Source organism: Diadema antillarum, unplaced genomic scaffold, assembly GCF_040938485.1.
Source record: "Diadema antillarum isolate AM-2024a unplaced genomic scaffold, OU_Dant_1.0 seq00000068_RagTag, whole genome shotgun sequence".
Taxonomy (NCBI): domain Eukaryota; kingdom Metazoa; phylum Echinodermata; class Echinoidea; order Diadematoida; family Diadematidae; genus Diadema; species Diadema antillarum.
Genome location: NW_027271167.1, coordinates 279,618 through 301,334, shown reverse-complemented (window position 1 = coordinate 301,334; position 21,717 = coordinate 279,618). Strand labels below are relative to the sequence as shown.

General features: G+C 39.0%; 1 protein-coding gene across 3 annotated transcripts in view; it reads left to right on the top strand.

Moving 5' to 3' along the window:
- LOC139725916 (nuclear receptor subfamily 0 group B member 2-like) overlaps window positions 1–21,717 on the top strand; it is a 188,139-nt gene that overhangs the window by 7,870 nt on the left and 158,552 nt on the right. For all 3 annotated transcript variants that reach the window (XM_071636994.1, XM_071636996.1, XM_071636995.1), the window contains exon 2: window positions 12,063–12,913. In XM_071636994.1, the coding sequence (XP_071493095.1) occupies window positions 12,157–12,913 (757 nt within the window). In that variant the 5' untranslated portion in view covers window positions 12,063–12,156. The remainder of the gene's footprint in view (window positions 1–12,062; window positions 12,914–21,717) is intronic.

The following is a 21,717-nucleotide window of genomic DNA, read 5'->3' as shown; positions in this document are numbered from 1 at the left end:
CCGTGTGTGTATTTGTTGAGTATGTTTGTTGTTTGTGTTTGTATGTATTCATTTAGGTTGCATACAATGTACTGTGTAAAAGAGTCAGATTCTGTTTAAATGCAGTTTCACCATAGAAATTCACTGGGAAGTACTATTTTGATCAGCCAGTAGACTTTCCTGTTCAGTCTCAAGTTTGGTAGTCACCAGTGCAGACCTATATATGACTTCTATGACTATAAAAAAAAAGCCATAAAGGTCCTGTTTACCTTTGGGAGCAGTAATCTGAAGAATGTTCAAGATATCACTTTTGATGCATATGCGTAGGTCAGTTGTACGAATGACAAAACATCATGCCATATAAAATTTTTGCTATAAAGCCTACTTATGAAATATATAAGGAGATATCACTATTTTTCTCATTATAAACCGTAACTGTAGACCGTGTAGTCTGGAAACATTTTTATTACAACTATTGTTCACATTTTTGTACATTTAACAATACTTAAAATCAATTATATTGGTTCAAATTTTTACAGTGGTTGTGTCTATCCCTAACTCACATTTTAGAACTGTTTTGAAGCAGTAATGCGGGGTTTTTGTCCCATCTGCAAATGGTAAATTATGGTTTTAAATGTGCTGAATGCAGAGGTGGAAAGAGAAATTGACAATATTACTTTTACCGCAAAAAAAAAAAGAAACAAGAGAAGAGAATAATAGAATAAAAGTGAAATTGCAAGCTTTCTTTCACCTGGCATTTAGCCATGGCAGAAATCATAACACAGCTGCAGCAAAGTACATGTTATAGCCTGGCTGTGAACGTCACATGCCATAGTCGGAGCCCCTTTTCCCCGCTTGAAAGTGTGTAGGTAGGCCTGAAGTCACCAAGAGACATTGCACGGGCCTATAAAATAATGCGTGCGTGCGGGCAACCTCTTTACTACGTAGGTTGCATGGGAAAACACCCATGGTGAAACATGTGTCACACATTCTGTTATTACCTCTCAGGCACCCTTTATTCCAAACCCCTATACCACCCTACTCCTGTCTGCCTCCCCCCCCCCCCCCCACCATCATCTACTCCCAGAGTGCCAGAGTTTTCTCTTTTCATTCTCACAATTCAGTTGTAGTCTGTGTTGATTCACATGGCTGTGCTGAATCTATGTCATGTCATGTGTCTGAGTGGTGGAGCCATTTCAAGTGTGTAGCTAGCCAGCAGTCTTAACTTTATAGCTCTAGTAAAAACATGACTCTACAAGGTTTTGTTTTTGTTTTTGTTTTTGTTTTGCTAATTGTCTTGCTTTTCTCTTTTTAATATGACCAATACAAATGTGTTGAAAAGAAGAAATATGTGAATAGATTGGGAGCTTTGTCTTTTGTAACTATTAGGAAACTTTGGAATCTTGAGAATTCTAGTCGGGTGTCGGCCCATCTCCAGGATAGCGGCAATAGTGCCACAGTTTTATGCCACGTTTTTATACGATTGTTCTTTTCAGTTTGACTTTGCATACGTGTTCAGTTATTTATTCATCTATCATGTACTATTTTGTGTTGTTCTCTCTCGATGTATACACAGTATATTGTATTTGTTTAAATATGCTTCATCATTTATATGTAAAAATCCCACACTGAATTTCCTGTAATGTTTTTTATTAGATGATTAGAATGAATTGAATTGAATTGAATTGAATTGAATTGAATTGAATGGCTTATCTGCGTTAACTACTGTAAAAGCTCTCGTTTTCACATAGATATTTTTTTGTGAATGAGAATGTCACAGACATTTTCATATGATGTTTTCGCGGTTTGACAAAGAGGATGTCATCAGTACGCTAATGCTGTAGCATGTGGTGATATTTTCATGTGTTGTTAAATTTGCAACCCAACAGTGATTTGCAGAATTTGTGCAAATGACAGCTTTCACAGTAGGTTTATTCCATGATGGAGTATACTGATATACCCAGATGTATTCAAATTCATGTATTTTCCACCCAGCAGAACCAAGTAGAAAGCTATGCACTATCCACCTGTATTCAAACTCCATGTACTTTACTACTTGAAATCCAGATGTTACAATATCATGCAGTGTTAGCTGTTGCTAGTCAGGCAAGCCTCCAGCTAGCCTTCTCGTTTGTTGGAACAATTGTATATATTAGGAATAGACCTTTTCAGTAATGCAACACAAGTTATGAATGTTTCTGTTCCTACAGCCTAGTAACTAAGCATTTCATTCACCTGCTCCCTTCAGTTAAGTTCCATAGGCAGGAATTCAGTCAGTTGTTGCTAAGTAGGGCAAGCCTCTGGCAAGCTTTGTGATTGTTTAGGGCAATTTTTGAGAAACAAAGCATGCATGAAATTTGAATACATTACAGAATCTGCCGATTGCTTAAAATCTGTTCTAACTAATTGTTACAAGCAAGCAGACCAGTCTGTTGGTTAGGAAACATGGTATGCCTGTGTGTCCTAAACCCCAATATGACTCTGCTCTGAACATAAATAGTGATAAATCTGCAAAGCTATTTGCATAATTTTCTCTTCCATGAAGTAGTAAAGAAAGATATGCCATTTAAGTCAAATACTGTGCACACCACTTCTCTTGCTGCATTCTTATTTTCACTAATTTTGCAAGTCTTTTCAAGATCTTTGAATTAAGAATGAGTGATGATCCCCTAACCGAGTTGGGGGGGGGGGGGGGGGCAAAAAATGCTTTATATTTGATTTCGAGTGCTTCACTCACGTCAACAGTCTGTAAGGTTCTTATTTTGATACCTGATTGTTTTACACTGCCTTTTTTCTTCTTTTTCTTTTTTCCTTGAAATTCCCTTTTTTTTTTCATTCTATGTGATTTGTTTATTGTTTGGCTATTAAATATATCTTGTGCTATGAATCTTGAAAAACGAAAGAATGAGTGATGATGGTGTGGCCTACAGTAACACAGTGCAAGGTACATTGTCTCCATGATGGGAAATATAAAATTTCTGTTGATAAGAACTAGAAAGTTTATTTGCTGTGTTTTTTGCTAGAGCTCTCCCTTGATTCTCTGCAGAATTGTCTCGCAAGTTCCAATTTGCAAAATATATGAAGAGTTTGTTTTCGCAAAAACCGATAAGTCCATTTTTGAAGATTTTTAAGTACGGTCTCTGTCATAAAGTACAAAATAATACCTTTTAAATGATATATTGGTCACTACATATAAAGGTACATTTTTGAAGTTATGGTCAAAAGAAACAAAAATTTTCTTATTATTCTCTTTATTTTTCTTGACCTTTAATCACAAATATCTCCATTTGGCAAATATGGACTTATCTGTTTTTGTGAACAAACTCTTCATATGTTATACAAAATGCAGCATTCAGATTCACAGTGTGTGTTCTTGTTACTCTTTTTCATGACTTCTTTCAGTGGGAGAATGTGGGTGTTTGAAAGTTTTTGATTGTAGATCTGAAAGTGAAATTATCCTGACGGTGTGCTTGATTATACAAAACAAAGTATGTTGATAAGTAGAGTCACTACACCAGTGTGCATATACACAGCCTTTAGGGGATGCATTTGAGGCATAAACATTGGCAGTTTTATATTTGGAATGGCGCACTGATGAAAATTTTCCCAGTGGATATTGGGGGATTGTTTTTTTGTTATACAATTGTATAATTCTTCAGTGGAGAGGGAAGTGACCTTTTGCTGTGGGAATAGGATCTTGATTGTGGGATAGTTTATTAACCCGTTGAGGACGAGTCCCGAGTATACTCGGGCAAGTGTCTATGGGAAATGCGTGTTGTAGCAAACTCAGTCCATCCTCAACGGGTTAACACTGCAACCTACTGAAACTTATATTGCCATGGCAACAACCCTGCCCCCTCCCCCCCCCCCCCAAAAAAAAATGTATACAACATGACAGGGGCAATTAGAACATTCCCCATATCAGGAACGTGAGAGTGGGGGGGGGGGGGGGGGAGGGGAGGGGGGGAGAGGTCTGGAATCGGTGCTCTCAGATGAAGGCCTCTCATGGTCTGCATCCCGTTGCCATGGCAATGTTGCAGTGAAGTAGGGGATGATGCGATGAGGGAGTACGTCATGCGGCATCATGCGCATTACACTGCTTTATTTATAATTACTTTTGTTGCATTTGTCCCTTGGCGAGATTTCTTTTGTAATGATTTGACAGTCTATGCTTATGCAATACCTCTATTTTCATATGTGCATTATGTTATGCATGTAATATCGTAAGTGAATCCACCTTATGATAATAATGATGATTATGCAATGTGACTTTATAGAATAGGGAAAAAAACAAATAGCAGTTCTGTAGTTAACGCTCAAAACTTATGCATGCATGCGAGATTGTAGCATTGTATCAAGTTAAAAGCAAATGCAAGCAGTAGCCACTTGTGTCAAGTGTCAAAGCTGTAGGGACAGTATCCTACATGAGAGGTGAAAGGTCAACAATGCCAGTGTGGCCATTTTTTTCTCTCTGCCGACTGCACTGAAATTACTTGTCACCCAGTTTTCTCCACAATTATGATTTTAAAAAATTGAGAACCATGTCCACTTACATCATTTTTGTTGTTGTTGTTGGCAAGTTCCCTAGGAAACCTGGTAGAATCAATTTGTGGTGAGACAGCAGAACCTGAGATGACATTATGATTATGTGTGTGCTAATTCTCATTCTGAATGATTTCCTCAGTCAAACACCATTGCATTATATATCTGATGTTCTCCAAAGATGTCTCTTTTAAGAGTGGAAAGAATCGGGGCAAAGAGAGATGTTAAATTCGAAGCAGTCCTCGATCGTCAGTGCAGAGTTGATTGCCTGGGTATTATTGAAGCTATCTCTCACAAATTGCCTTCTGTGTTAATGCCATCCCATGAAACATTATAGGAAAGATATTTCAGTGCTGGAGTAGTGTGCATGCAATGCAAGACATGATACCATTCCGCTCTCAATCAAGACCACATCATCCCGTTTTAATGGGTGTCATGTACCCATTAGGGTACCTTAAATAGGACAGACTGGTGTTCAATTTTTTTTTAGCCATTCTTCTCCCATCTCCTCCTCCTATCATATATGCATATCATTCTTCTATTTGTATGACTGATATTACCATCAATGTTTCTTTTTGTTAGCATTATCTTCATAAAGGGGACCTTCGGATTCTTCGGATTTTCAGACTTTTGTATTTGAACAACTATAAATTAGTTACACTGAGTACAGAGTGGCAGAATTTGGAGTGATTGGGAGGAGGAGAAAAAATGTTTTCAAAATTTATAACAAATTACAATGAACAAGGATGATGACATGGCAGCCTCACCATAAGAATGCATGGGTTGGTCCTCAAGGAAGCAGAACAAAAGAAGAAGACATGCATAGATTATACACAGGTGAACTTGCAAGCAAGCAGTATTGTAATGGAGTTACATTGCTACATTTCTGAAATATATGAACCTCCTATGTCATCAACATTGTTCAGTGTAATGTGTTTAATGTTTTTTTTTTCAGAGAATTAGTTTCGCTGCTCAAGGACTACAATAAATTCTACAAATCTATACAGGGAGCTGTCGATTTATGTACTATATGATGTGAAATTATGAAAATCGTCTGGAATGTCCCTTTAACCTGTTGAGGACAAGCTGATATGGCTATTGCACTCATTTCCAATAGACACCTGCCTGAGTATACTTGTGACTAGTCTCCAATGGGTTAATATTTGCATTCATTTCTCTTATTTTGAATCTCGTGGTGATATTGTTGTACATATTATTACCATTGTTTTGATCAGTGCTGTAATCTTCATTTACTTTCATAATTGTATCAATATCATTGAGGATAAATATATGAGACTTAAAGGGGCATTCCAGATGATTTTCATAATTTCACATCATGTAGTGCATAAATCGACAGCTCCGTGTATAAATTCGTGGAATTTATTGTGGTCCTTGAGCAGCGAAACCAATTCTCTGAAAAAAAACATTAAACAAATTACACTGAACAATGTTGATGACATAGGGAGGCTCATATATTTCAGAAATGTAGCAGTGTTAATTCCATTACAATACTTCTTGCTTAACACGTTCACCTACAATCTATGCATGTCTTCTTCTTTTGTTCTGCTTCCTTGAGGACCCAACTCATGCATTCTTATGGTGACCCTGCCATGTCGTCATGCTTGTTCATTGCAATTTGTTACAAATTCCGAAAATATTCTTATTCTTCATCCCAATTATTGTAAATTCTGAAACTCTGTCTGTAGTATAACTAATTTATAGTTGTTGAAGTATAAAAATCTGAAAATCATCAGGAGGTCTGCTTTAAAACAACGCAATATGCAAATGCAGGTTTCTATAGGTCATGTTACTATTGTTGTAGTGGTGGTTGAGGGGGGAAGGGGGGACATGCCACGATTACAGACAGCTGTGTCGGTGAATGCATTTCTCATTAATGTTTGCCTGCATTATGTGAAAGAGCCAGGTGTGAATGTTGCGCTGAAACGTAGTAATGTGAATGGAAGCCGCAGATTTTTTTTTTTTTTTTTTTTTGCCTGTCATTGATTTGCTGTGTATTTACTTCCTGTGTGTCACTGACAACCACTTTATTGATGTGGAAGTGGCACTTCAATAAAGGGGAAATCCAGTCCAAATATAAGTTAGTCTGATAAGAAAGAATAGAATATTTGACAAGTTTAACAGTAAAATTTTGATCGAAATTGGGTGAAAAATTAGGAAGTTATGGCATTTCAAATTTTCGCTAATTTTTCAGGAAACAGTTCTTGAATGGTCAATATGAATATGCAAATGGCAAAGTGAGCATGTCATCCCCTCACAACTTGCCATATAGTTTGTACATAAAATTTTGAAATTTCCACTCTTTCATTCAAACGCAATTATGCCCGAGGATCAAATCCTGGTATATCTAAAGGCCCAGTCACACTACAGCGAATGCCCAACGAATGCCCAACGAATGTCCAATAAATTTGAAAATTTGAAGATATGTTCACATCCGTTGGTAATACTAGAATAGTTCGTAACATGCTTGGCATTCTTTGTATTCATTAGCTATTCGTCAGGATTCGCAGAGATACGCTGGAGCCGATTTTTTATTTTAAACATGTCCAAAATCTCCAGCATATCTCTGCGAATCCCTATGAATAGCTAATGAATTCAAAGAACATCAGACATGCAAACTGTCTTCACATTTTCGAATTCGTTGGGCTTTCGCTTGGCATTCGTTGGGCATTCGCTGTAGTGTGACGGGGCCCTGACTGATCACTATTCTGAAGTTATTCAACCAGGAATAATTCATGTTTCAGACTTCAATGACAGAAACATTGAATTTTTGTCATTTTTTCTTTGTATACAATGGAAAATTGTAACAGTATGACATGGTTAGCTCACTCACTTGCATATTCATATCCATTGTACAAGAACTATTTTGCAGAAAGTAGCAAAACTTCAAAATGTCATAACTTCCTCATTTTTCATCCAATTTCAGTCAAATTTTTACCGTTGAACTCATAAGATTTTACTCTTTTTTATTAAGTTATATTTGGACTGGATTTTTCCTTTGAGTAATCATTTGCTTGGACTGGGCAAACAACCCCCACCACCATCCACCAAATCCAAGAAATTAGCCCCCCAGAAATGATAAATAATAAAGTAAATGTAACTTGATATGAATGTTTCTATATAAATATACGCTGACCTTGTTATTTATAACTATTTTTCTATGTTCCAGTGTCTATTTATTCTTATGTCTATATAATATGGTAAATTTGAATACATAGAAATAATTTTGTAATCATTTTTGCCTATTTTGGAAGCAAATGTATGTACTATGATGCACAAATATTGGTTTAATATTTTTTTCCATTTTTCTAAAAATGGATATCAGAGTACATTTTACTCAACTCTATGCAATCAATTTCTGGAGGAATTTTGCCACAGAATTGTCTTGTTATCTTTCTATAGTCATTGTCATTGACACCTCACAAATTTACTCCATATGTTTTGGAAAAAGGTTGGATGAAACTGGTTAGATTTATCATGTTTGCATGAAATCGGGAATAAAATTACTTTGTTTGCGAATTTGAGAGAGAAAAGGATTCTTTAATCTTGTATGACACGTTATCAGTCATAAATATAGGAATCAAGAGGCATTTGTAAATGCTGTTACAAAAACAAGGAATTGTACATGCACAATAAAAAGGTTCAAAGGAAAAACATTTCATTGTACCTCATAAAATTCTTAACAATGAAGAGTGAATATTCACAGTAAAAGGATGCAGAATTCAGGCGCTGAGATGTCACTTCTTAGACTTCATTGGTGAAAAGATATTTATGGGTCTCGTGTCTGTGTAATGGCTTTGGCACTTGCACGAATTTGACAGCTGTATAATAGTCTTTTCTTCCCTGTTATTCTGGCCAAAGAAAAGAATTGTTCATATCTTTTTGTATAGCAGAGGCAACAGAGAGTACCAGGTAATGACAGCATCGAGTATTTGAAGTTGTTTTAAATGCACTCAATCGCACTGCCGTGCTGGAAATGCTGTGAATGCTGACTGATTTTTGCAATTACGTTCATATGTTCCAGGAGGCCTGGAGAATCGAGAAGTCATGCAGAGACACCCAACCCACCCCATGTGTATTTTGTAATGGACCCGATCGAGTTGTTGTTTATTTGGATTCTGACATGGGCCGAGTCATTATAGAAGATGATGCCCTTTTCCCCTAAAATGAGACAGTGTTATTCGACATGGCGTCCGGAGACAAGTGTCGCATGCTCACAGTTGACGACGAAGAAGAAGAAAGCATATGAAATATGATTCATCACGTCTACTACTGTCTGTTGTTTGCCAAAGTGTGTCTTTTTATTGACCAAGGAGCTCTCACCAACCCTTCCTTGTTCCCTTTGAGTTTGCAAGGTTGCCATTTAAAGTTACTGCCAAGATGTTTTTCTTCCAGTGCCAGATGAATTTGAAACAATAATTTGAGTTGGCTACATGGATTATATGCTTTAAGATTCTTTAAGCTCATTGTTTGAAAGTGGTAAAATGCTCCAAACAATGAACTTCCATACTATATGTCCCCATACAGTGTCATGTGTATGGGGACAATGGGCATTCAACCAGTTTTGTGACAATTTGTAGTAAATGTACATGGCCATTTGGCATACAAGTGTATGTGAGTCAGCCAAGTTCACGTTGTTGACTTTCCTCTCTATATTTCAGTGTACAAGAAAGCAACATGTTTTGGGTAAATAATGAACTTCTTTAGGGTTAATATTTCATGAAGATGTTGACCCCATTATTGACTCCCAAGAACCTAGGGGGTCCTTTCACAAAGTGGATGAGAATTTTGGAATCTCAGAAGAAACAGGATAAAGATAAAGAGAGAGAGAGAGAGAGTGATTGATTGATTGATTTTATTCATTTCCGCAAAATAAAATATGTACATCACTTCTCATTTAGTTATACAAAGAAATTTTACACAAAAGTACATGAAACTGCGGCTGGATGGCCCTACTCAACTCTGCCCTCGTGGTGGAGCTGTTCTTCTGAGGGGTCCAGAAGAAAACATGCTCGGTATATCTGAAATTAACATACAAACTTGTATGAATGTGTGCGGCACTATTGTTTATTTTTTCGGTTATAATGAAATTTCGATATAGCGAAAGAAAAGTGCCAGTCCTGAGGACTTCGTTCTAACGAGAGTCCACTATATATATTTGTTACTTAAATGCTAATAGTTTTTTTTTTTGCTCATGGTTGAAACTTTGGTAACTGTAGCAATGGTAAGCTGGTGAATGGCATTTGAAAATAAGGATATTTTTGTTTTGTGGAAGGAGAAATGAGCAATCATTGCTCATAATATATCTCTTATTATATCGTATAATCATATATAACACTAGATCTATCTTCATGCAGACATATATACTCATATTGTGTCAATGTCTGCCTCTGTGTGTGTACTTACATTATAAACACAAGCATATATATTTCAAAATGTATTCAAATGTGTGATTCATCCTAATGTATAAACCGATACTCTATATTCTCTCTGGCTTGCTTCATACATAAACTAATGTTCTTCAGTGTTGACCATAGGAAATTCACATTGCATGTACATGTACATGAGTTGTTGGCAGCTTGGTCAAGCCTTACGAAACTGGACAACCTCTGTTTATAGGAAAACGCTCATGGCATTTACTTGCAGTATAAAAGTTGTCTATTGTACATCTACGGTGCGTACAGTGCTTGGCTTAAGCATTTTTAGCAAGGCTTTTTGGGTTTACATGTCACAGTGTGTGCAAATGAACATGCTATCGTGTGACATGCCGAGCACATCACACACTCTTATCTTTTGGTGACATACTGTGCGAAATTGTCTGGGAGATAGCCATATATAGAACTGAACAAAATGTTGTATAGAATGTATAATAACAGATTTAGAGCATTAGATGTGTGTAGCTGGCAGGGAGGGGTGGGGAGATACAAATACATCGTACCTACAGCTGACAAAATTATTTCCTGCCAGCCAGAGACCTCTTTTTCCTAATTCATGCACTGAATATTGTGAATGCTTTGGTCTCTGTCCCAAAATGTGTGTTAATGAGTTTATCACATGGTGCAATAGATGATACAAGTAGGTCAGAGTCTTTGGCATGGCGTTATAATTTCTCCCCCGTGAAGCTTACATATATCAGTGAATCTGAGTATTTACAAGAATGAGGTCGACTCTACAAGATGAGATTGTTTAACCCGTTGAAGACCAGGCCTGAGTAATACTCTGGTAGGTGTGTGTGGGAAATTGTGTTATGTACAGCAGAATCATCTCGTCGTCAATGGGTTTAAAGGGTTATACCGTCAAACATAACAGGTTGCATTGTCAGATGGGATAGATACCATTCTGTGATGAGTGCATGTGCGTGTGCACATCCAGCTGAAGCTTGAGATCTTGACTGACGTTTTCCTACTCTTTTCTATTGTTCATTCATTCATTCATTTCCAACAAAAACATATAGATATATTACAGAAATTGAATACAAGTACATAAATTTCATCATAATACAAAAGAAAGGATAAGTTTACAGAAAAATTGTAAGTATACGAAAATGTTGGAAATGGGAAAGAATGCCAAAAAGCTGGGCTTGTAGGGTACATGTATGTGCATATGTATGTGCACTGGGATTGTATATATGTATGTGCAAAGCGGATGCTTTGCTATCATCTATATAGTGGATGCACTTATTGAGAAGCAATAAGTATTGAATGTATGCGTATCATCAGAACACATAAACACACAGGCAGAGCTTACTCACCAAATGGATATGCTCAATATATTTTTTGATTGCCACCAATTATTTCTTTAATTTCCTCTTCACAGAAATCAGAGCCATATATGCTTTAGATATTTCATTGGCATTTTTTAAAAACAAAAACAGATATAAGTTTTCCTATGCCTGTAATATTCCCCTTTAACTATAGAAACACCTGTCACATACAAGGAAATAAGTATGTGAGTATAAATGTTTTTACTGCCATGTCAAAATAAATAATGCTTGATGCTGGATCAAACATAATACAGAAATTTAACTCTTAAAGGACAAGTTCACCTTCATAGACATGTGGGTTGAGTGAATGCAGCAATATGTTAGTAGAACACATCAGTGAGAGTGTGAGGAAAATCAGACAATTCGTTCAAAAGTTATGAATTTTTGAAGTTTCTGCTCAGTCACGGCTGGATGAGAAGTAACAAGTCAAAGAAATGTGCTCTTTATTTAAAAGAGTAAAGTTTTATGAAATTCTCTTTTTATTTTCCTTATATCATTCTACACATGTGACATCATACATTGCAGTAGTCTTCTCATCCAGCAGTAATTGTTCAGATACTTTAAAAGTTCATATGAATAACTTTTGAACGGATTGTCGGATTTTCCTCAAACTTTCGATGATGTGTTCTACTAATATTGTTGCATTCACTCAATCCACATGTATATGAAGGTGGACTTGTCCTTTAACTTTAAAGAGGGTGAAGATGCATTTTATCCTTGGTGAGATTTGACTCACGAATATTCATTCTTTGTGTTTCAGATTATTCAGGAGGAAGGAGAGCATCCCACCTACAGGACTGGTAGTCAACAAGGGTACCACGCCTTGACAACGAAGAACCCACCGAAACCAAGAGATGAGTGCCAAAATGAATCCCTCCAACTCCACCGCCAAATGTGACTGTCCAGACAGGATCAGCCACCACAGCATTCTGTACTCATTATTATCGTCAGGGACGACGGCGACCACACCCCAATCCTCCGCACAGTCGTCGTCGACGTCGGCGTCAATGGCGACGACGGCAGAGAGCGAGTGCAAGGAGGCTCGAGAGGGGGAGATGAGCTCGGACGACCAAGTGGCAATATATCCGTGGGACCGTGCGCACCGGTCGCCGCGCCCCATGCACACCCTTCCCACCGTTGTGAAACTGAAAAATCCGGACGAGATGTGTCCATGTGCTGCACAGCTTCTGTTAAAAACAGTGGACTTCATCCGGAGCCTTCCGTCTGTGTTATGTCTGTCGTGTGGGGATCGTGTAAGGCTCTTACAACATTGTTGGTCAGAACTCCTGGTCTTAACGATGGCCCAGCACCGGGTCAACATCCAAGTGGAACGTGTGTCCCTTCATCGTGAGAAACCAATGGAAGGGGACGCGTTATCGTCGACCTCCGAGAGCGTTGACAAGTCAGTCGTCACACCGGCGCCGGTCGCCAAATCTTGCCCCGAGAGCGACTGCCGCGAAGGCGCCCTTTTGAAATACATCATTGCCACTCAGGGCATCCCCACAGCCGCGGACATTGACACGCTGAACGCTTTTTTCCAAAAGTGTCAGACACTGGACATAGATGATAAAGAATTCGCGTATCTGAAATCGACCATATTCTTCAATCCTGGTAAGTTAAATATACCTTGAATGTTTAGATAGATATTCTTTTTTTATTTAAGGAAGTACATCTCATACATCCTTGACTGACTGGATCAATCATGTTTGTGCCGGCTGAAAACTGAATGATCCCCTGTTGCTATGGATACTAGATGCAAGTAAAGAAAAATAAAGAGGGTCAGAGGTTAGAGGTTATCACCAAAGGAGGCACAAGTGGCAATCATACCGGTGTGTGTCCCTTGCATCACCAAGGCTGCATTTATCTAACTCTGAAGAGAGAGAATCATGTTTCAAAACATGTTCTGAATTGCATTTGCCAACTATATGATTCGAAGTGCAATTCTTTGGGTGCCGCGTTTATCTAACCATCATCGAATCACAATATGAATGTTGTCACTGCACAGCTGCTTTGCGCAGATCGACTCAGAAGCAGAGGTCAACTGAGTCCTGTGTTGTAGCCTGCAGGTTGTAAACTGCATGGAGGTTGACCATGGCAGCTTTGAGATATCAGCGCATGTTTCAAAACGATATTACATTTACTACAATCAGAAAGGTGATCGTGGTCTCAAACATGTTTCAAGATGCCCTTTGAATAGCATTTCACATCAGCATTTCTAAACGCATTTGAAAATAAAGTTGTGTTTATATCTATCGCCCAAAAGTGACTCAAATGCATTTAAGACCATGATTGTGCCTCAGAATTTACCCTAAGTATCAAATTCATAGCTTGTGTCCAGAGTGAGAAGTATTGGCTGCTTGGGGATGCTTCCCAATAAAAGATAGATCCCTGAATCCTTTTCCTGAAATTCAGCAAACTTTTTACAGGACGCTCTCCCAAAGTATTATGTGGACTTGAGCTGGCATGGATCATTCTCTACAAAAAAAAAAAAAAAAGAAGAAATATTTATAACAGGTAAGTGAGCTAAGACGTCAATCTGCAATTACCTACTCTGCCAAACATCAATTCCACAGGTTAACAGGAGAAATGTATTTCATTCAGTTATTTACAATCAGATGTAATTTGTGCAATCCATGAAGTTGAACACATATAGAGGTTGTGAAGTGTGTTTCTTGCACCACAAAATTTCCCTGTGGGCAAACGGACTGAAAAAAAAGTTAAATAAACAGTATGCCAAGTGTCAATACTACCGTAAGAACTCAAGAATTACTTCCTGTGAATAATTCGAGAAGCATGGGCAACTTCTTTTTTGTTTTGTCTCTAGAGGAACATGATTTGCTTCAGCGATCATCGCAGGCAAGGTCATCGGACTCGTGCAGTTTGACCGTGAACCTGTGCCGTGCAAGTTTTTCCCTTCTCCCTCCGATAGTTCAGAGATTAGTCACTGCTACTTTTAGTCCCGTTTTCAGACAGTGAAAAAGGCCTTGTTTGTTATCGCATGCGAAATGTGTTTCTACCTAATGTGCAAGATCGAGTTGCAAAATCTTTGGCCAACTGAAAATGTGAGTCTCATCACCAATCGCACACCGCAAGTGATATTCTATCCAGCAGCTGCGTCACAATTTTCATTGGCTGCCTGTCAATCTGACATTCAACTCTTTTGATACGTAATGCATGCAAGAGTACCCCCATCCGTGCAGGTACGATATGTGCACATTGGGAGGGTGTGCAATTTCACTGGTGGAAGTGTAGGCAAGAACAAGCCATACCCCCCACCTCCTCCTCAAATGTACATAAGAGAGGTCAAGCCAGCATTCACATGACAAATGTGCACCCCGACTCCAGCTAAACGTGATGAACAACATCATTTCAGGACCGCAAAGATTGATTGAGAGTGACTTTAGAAACACCAGTTGCAGCAGAATGATTCTAGTTTCTAGTGTCAGATGCACACAAATTCCTCAACTGACTTCAATCGTATTGCTAAAATCCGTTCTAAATGAACTCTTTTCATGGCCCCTTGCAAGGGCCCTGGATCTACTTTCGATGGTATGTCCGTATAACCATCGTTTGCTGGAAAGAATGGGTGGCCACAGGTGGTGACTCACTCAGTCACGTAATATTTGAGCACTTTTGTGTGCACAGGAATTTAATTTGATGTTCGCAATTGCTTTCTTTCAACCTTTCGAATTGTGACCCTTCCAGGGATGCTAATAAAATCATTTGGAGTAATGCTATGGACGAATGTTCCAGGCTGTACGTTAGCTGTCAAAGAAATGTTGAGAGCATAGAATAGAGCTGAAAACTCAACAAAAGGATGTGTTGTGAGTTTCTCTCTGGGCTTTTTTAATTTTTTTTTTTACAGCAAGTGATAAAGCCATTTGTGGTGATCATTTCATGGGTCTGAATTTTGGGAGACTAGTTATGAGTCAGAAAGAGTCAAATTTCAAGTTCAACACTCAAGCGTAACACCTTAGGATTTCAACCCCCGTCCCTCCCCGATCCCATACTGCTGGAGAACCTGCATTTCTTCCCCTATTTCCTGGCTAATCCCAAGCAAAATATGTTGTCGTTAATCCAATCTGATGTCTCAATGTCTAGACTGCCAGGTTGCCGTGGCGACGGAAGCAAGACTCGCGATTTCACCATCCCACAGCGCTAATCTCCCGAGTCACCGTTTTCCTCCGCCGAGATTCTGCCGGGCTTTGTGGGACAGATAAAGTCATTACTATGGTGGGAAATGAAATGATGGCAGACACGAGTAACATGCAAACAAGTTACCAGCTAATCCATGACATTAATCAAATGTATTTCATCCATGTGTTTTGTACAGTATATAATGCACCTTCATGTTTTAGATGAATAGACTGCAGAAAATACACCTTTTTGTGATTACTGTTTGAAAGTCATTTACATTGTGTTATCTGATTGCGAGGTTTTTTGAGATGAGTGAATTTTGGATGAGAACCTCAACCTTCTAAAACCTGTAGGCAGTACGATGATACACATGGCAAGTATCTCAAACTGTTTCTGTAAATGTTTGGCAATTTATGCAAAGAAAAACCTTGACTTTTGCTATCAAGAAAGCTGAAGGAAAAAAATGATCATGTTATGCACTTACATCAGAAACTAGCATTGCAGCACATTAGAGTGTATGTGCCATATATATAGCAAAAGTATGTGTATTTGGCTGAGACTTCATTTTTCATATTTTTAACATTGTTTTGTATAGTAGAGGAAAAATGGATAGTAATGATTATATTGGAATTTGGACTTTATAGGTTTACGAAAGTAGTGATAGTACTGAAGATTATATGTATTCATATGTGTACTGCAAATATGATGAAATATATAAATGGCATGTTTTGAATATATTTCACTGAGTTAGATAGGATGATAGGGACTGTACTGTACACTCCTCATTGAGGATAAGGATAAAGATCATTTACTGAAGGACAGATTGTTTATGCCAGGATTCCATGTGTGTATCCAGTAGGAACAACTGCGGAGTGAACGTGAATAGTGCTTACAGAGCGGGGTCGTGCTTGAAACAAGTGAACTTTCCGATTCTTGAAACTTGAGACTAATTCCCATACCATGCTTGAACGACATAGTACTGTATACGTCGGATATTTTGTAAGGTTTTTAATTTTGCGAATTTTGCGAGTCAGGTGATTTTCACAAATTTAAAGACACGCAAAAATATAGACTTTGAACTCGATATGAATGTTATGTGAGTATACATACGTTCCCCGTTCAGTAGCGTACTCCGTGATCGTGAACTTAAGCACTCGCGAAATCATTGGGAAGTTCCATTTCGCAAAAATTTAGACTCGCTAAATATATTGCGTATATAGTATACATAATGAGCTCGTGAATCTGATAGGGACGTTTGATTGAGCGTGAGGAGCATACATATAGATCTGTGTTCAGATGCGTTTGCCACAGAATGGAATGATGGCCCCCTTTTCGCTTTTCGTATTTTTGTTGTTGTTGTGTTTTCCTTTGTTGTCATTCCCCTGTTCAGCCTTGAATGAAGGCTACTGGCGAGCCGGAGAAGATCTGCCGCTCGCATTACTGCCAAAGTCTGCCAGGGGACGAGCCTCGGCGTTGCACGCACATCCCCACTAATGGGCTTTCCAAACAGCGCTCGCCTCTCGCCAACCCCCAGCCATACCTGTGCGCCTTCCTGGCTAGACCAACGTTTTACGCTTTAATTAAAGGCCGTGCAACACTTTGTTTTTGTCGTTAGCCTGTGGCGTGAAAGGGCAGGATCGCCCTTTCTGTTCACTGGGAAATGAATGCAATGTGTGGACTGCTAGAGTGAAATCTGTACATGCATACAAGTTTGTATTCCGTGGAAGTATGCCAGAAACACTGATTGCCACATGTCCGTGCTTCTGGATATGCTCTTTATTTTTTAGAAGCTGTAGCATCCCTTACACTAAAATGTTTAAAGTGCTTGTGTGTTTTATTGCTTCCTAAATCGATCGAGATACACAAATAACTTCCCTGCTATCAAATAAAGACCTGGTCCAACAGATCCTTCACTGAGGGGTGCATCTTTCCATGATGGGGGCTGGTTAATGTGTGTAAAGTTTGGAGCTTGTGACATTGAATCTTCCGAACTATATGTATAGAATTGAATCGATTGCCACCTAGATGTACTTTCATGCTTCAATATTGCCACAATTTCTCATTCAAAGTCGCTTGAGACGTATGCATATCAGCCTTTGGTCTGTTAAACAAAGGAAGCGCCACAGATTCAGAAGGAGAGATAGAGATAGAGAGAGGGAGAGAGAGAAGGAAGAGGGACTTGCACTTTTAGTAGCCATCCCCTAACTGCACTTGTAATTGGACAGTTTCCTCTGGTTTGAGAAACAACCAGCACCCCTCCCCGGGCGGTGCCCGATTCCTGCTAATGGGGGCCCCCTTTTCCCCCCTTCCATCATATGGCAGGGCTATACCTACCCACTCAGCCTGAGTTCTGTGGCCAGTAGGGCAGGGCAGGCAAGATTGTGGGCCAGGGACGGCCGGAGAGAGGAGCAGGATGCGTGGAGAAGGGGGCGCATCCCAGCCCGCTGACCCTGACTTTCAGTGTCACTCATCTGCCAGACCTATTGGGGTCACTTCCTGAGGATTCCTGGAGAAGTCATGTAGGGAAGGGAGAACTCCTGATGTGGTTTGCCAGCTCTTTTGTCGAGTCTCTCATTCATTATGTTTCCCTCTCTCTCTTCCTCTCTCTCACTGTATCTCTGTCCTTATCTGTCCGTCTGTCTGTATGTCTGTCTGTCCGTGGCGTGTTCTCTCTCTCTCTCTCTGTATTTTGTTCTTGTTTTTTATCTCCACACTCTTCCTTCTTATTCTACCCTTGACATACTTCTGCCCTCAGAAGTCTTTGCGACAGACTCGCATCCCATTACCCCTTTAATAGTATGGGTCAGTTGATGCTACCGTTTTTTTTTTTTTTCTGGCTTCACTTGCTCAGAGAATTTCGTCAGGGAAAGGGCGAGTGGAGTAAAGCGTTAACCCCCTATCTCTCAAACATTATGGTCTTTTGTGTTCACACATACATATATATTACACTCATAAAGATTGTTTGGAAAGAAATGTATCCACTGTTCTGGTCTGTACTAAACTTTTAGAAACCCTGACCTTGAATGTTTTTGTTTTGTTTGTTCTTGTTTTTGATTTTTTTTGGTCCTAACCTCCCATGCACTATTGACATTACACTGTATCCCAGGTTTGTGCTCTATATTGTTTTTCTATCTCTCTCATTTCTTTTTGTCTTTGTACTCAATCTGTTCTATTCTTCCTCCACCCAGTTTGTGGCCAGTTGAACCAATTAGCCGTGATGGTCCATTTCCAGCTTTTTGTCAACACCGTCTGAGTAATATTTGGGGGGAGGGTGGGGTGGGGGTGTTTTCCATTTATGGGATATCCATGCATGCATCAGCGTAGCTACCACCAGTGAGTGCATTGTTGAGATTTTTTTTATTTGGGGCAGGCAATACCTGTCCTTCCCTTTCTCGCTAAAGCGGGCCTAACGCACTGTGACAATGACAATAGAAACATGTTATATTCATTAGTGTTGTAGTTAGATGCAGGGGAGAGGTGAAATTGTCTCTAAGGGGAGAGAGATAGAGTACTAAGGGGACAAATAGACAGGCAAAATGTATAAATATTTGAATAAATATATAGGGAGAGAAAATTAAAAGGAAGTCAGAAATATAACAGTGTGTGTACATTAAGCCATTTAATACCTTATTCAGCTACAGCGTATGTTACTTTTATACTTAATGATTCAATTCACTTTCACTGTTCAAGGTTTAATGCTTAAATATTTATTAGGGAGAGAAAATTGAAAGGAAATGGGTATCTATATATATAGTGTTGTGTACATTAAGACATTTTATACCTTATTCAACTATGTTACTTTTATACAGGACAATTCAATTCACTTTCACTGTGTAAGGTAATATCAGCACTTAGGCAATTGTTTGCATGTTCTGGTATAACGGAAGTGTTTATTCTTGAAGTGACAATGCTGATGTGTGTGCGTGATGTGCATTAATGCACTTGAACGTATCAAGGGAGGTTTGCATAGCATGGATCACAAAACAAAGACGCTAATAAAAAGCAGATGTTGACAATATATCCCCAGTGTATACCCCATTGATGGTTGATATATACCACAATCATCGCAAACTGTCATCGTTCAAATCCCGGCCAGCAAGCACACGAGGGCACCCCTAGCTGTCTTTTTTTTTTTCCGCCAGTGATTATTGTAGTGGAAAACAATACGAATGGGCTCTTGCGATCCATTTCGGCAGCATTTCGCTGCATGAATCACATCTTGGCACGAGATAACTGAGTTCCTCATCTCTCCCTCAAAGGATGCCCTCGACATTAGCCAAGGTCTGCCATTCATCGCCCGCTGAAAGAGTCTTGTCTTTGTCCCCGAAAAATAGATAATCTGCTTTTCTTCTTCTTCTTTTTTCCCCCTTCATCCTCAATGTTTATGATGACAGAACATGGGATTTTACATGAACTCTATTTATTCTCAGATGTCCGTAGAACTTCCTTACAAATCATCCCTTGCTGCTAGAGCATGAAAAGGGATAGCGTAATGTCAGTTGAGATGGAGCTTCAGGTTTCCAATCTTTTTGGATGATGATTTTTTGAGATTATGAGAAACCTCTCATGAGATATGAAAGAGCATACAATTCTAAGAGGAATTCAAAGTTTGTTTGATGAAAATTGGTTATGAAATGGCTGAGATATTCAAAACAGAGCTATACGAATAAAAGTTAGGACCTACCGTTTATTAGGATCACTTTGTTTTACTTGTTTTTTTGGACATCTTAGCCATTTTAAAACCAATTTTCATCAAATAAACTTTGAATTCCTCTCAGATTTTGTATGCTCTGTAACATTTGATGAAGTGGTTTCTGAGTATCTTGTAAAAAATTAAAAGCTGAATCGTCGTCTCAACCAATACTATACCATCCCTTTAACAACAACAACAAAATGCGTAGAATGACTTGCAGTACCTCATTACAGTGTTGGCTGAAGTATCACTTACAGGGAAATTCATATTTGGAGTTTTATTTTGTAAGCAGTATCTCACTTATCAGAAGTGGAATGTACTTTCTTCATGTGCCGGTAATATGACAATTTCACTTTTGTCAGTGTGGGAGTTGGGTCGTGAGCCAGTTGTGCTGTACTTTGTATCTCCTTTCCAAGATCAACACAGTCTGTGAGAGAGAAAGAAAGAGAGAGAGAGAGAGAGAGAAGGAAAAATGGAGAGAGATGGAGAATTTGTATTCTTTAACCTTGGACTTTCCACGGCTAACTCTCTTCAATGTCATACATTTATAACTTCTAGAAACTGAAACTGAAGGTTCTGCCATCCTGTGGCATGGTGCATCCCACAAGCCCTTACAAAAAAAAAAGGGGGGGGGGAGGGGTGCATGTATGCCCCCTACTTCCAGTAAATGCACAGGTAGGTGGGCAGGTCCATGGCCCTGGTCAGAGATGTGAGGTTCGAATGATGTTTGAGGTTATACCATGAGACATTCATGACAAAGCAAACGTTCTGATCCATATAAACACAAGGCTGCACACTATCCCATTTTTCCTACCGGTCCGACCTGTCTGTCGGACCAGTTGGTAACCAGTTTTTTTTTTTTTCCATTCTTTACTGGTCTATTCCTGAAAAAGTTCCTGGTCCAATAGTGATTTTTACAGGTCCTTAATGGACCATTGGGCCAGTGCCAATGCCAGTGTGCAGCGTTGCATGACAGGTGGGTGGTCACCATGTAGCGCATTGCTGAACTGACTGACCAATGCCCTCTGATGGATGCTGTGTGTGAGGAGTAAGTTAAGATCTCATGCTGATAACTTTTATTGCCCGTCTGGTTTATCTGATCGCACTGGACTGGAAGAACATCCAGATTTGGTTGCAGTTGAGGCTAACGTCTTTCGGGTGGTGTCGATGATCTAGGGATTGAAGTGTTTCTGTTGCATTTGGAAGATCAATTGTCCCAAAACAATCACATCTTTATTTTACAACAAAACAATAATATAAAGTTTGGTAATGTAGAACACAAGAGTACGACTTGAATTATGGTAATTTGCTGGATGTGGTTCATGAAAATGATGATGGTAACATTATGAATGAGATGTTCTTTGTTTGTTTGTTTTTTGATAACCGCAATCTCAGCTCTGGATTACATAGGACAAACTATATGTGTAGAAATGACATAATCCTCAATCTGGAAGAATTGTTTATGGAAGAGATGACGCATTAATTCATTGCATACAGGAACCTGTGGAAAGTCTATGGAGATTTGAGAATCTGATAGGGATTGAGTTAAGGTAACCTGTCATAGAATAACTTATAGTGTTCCACT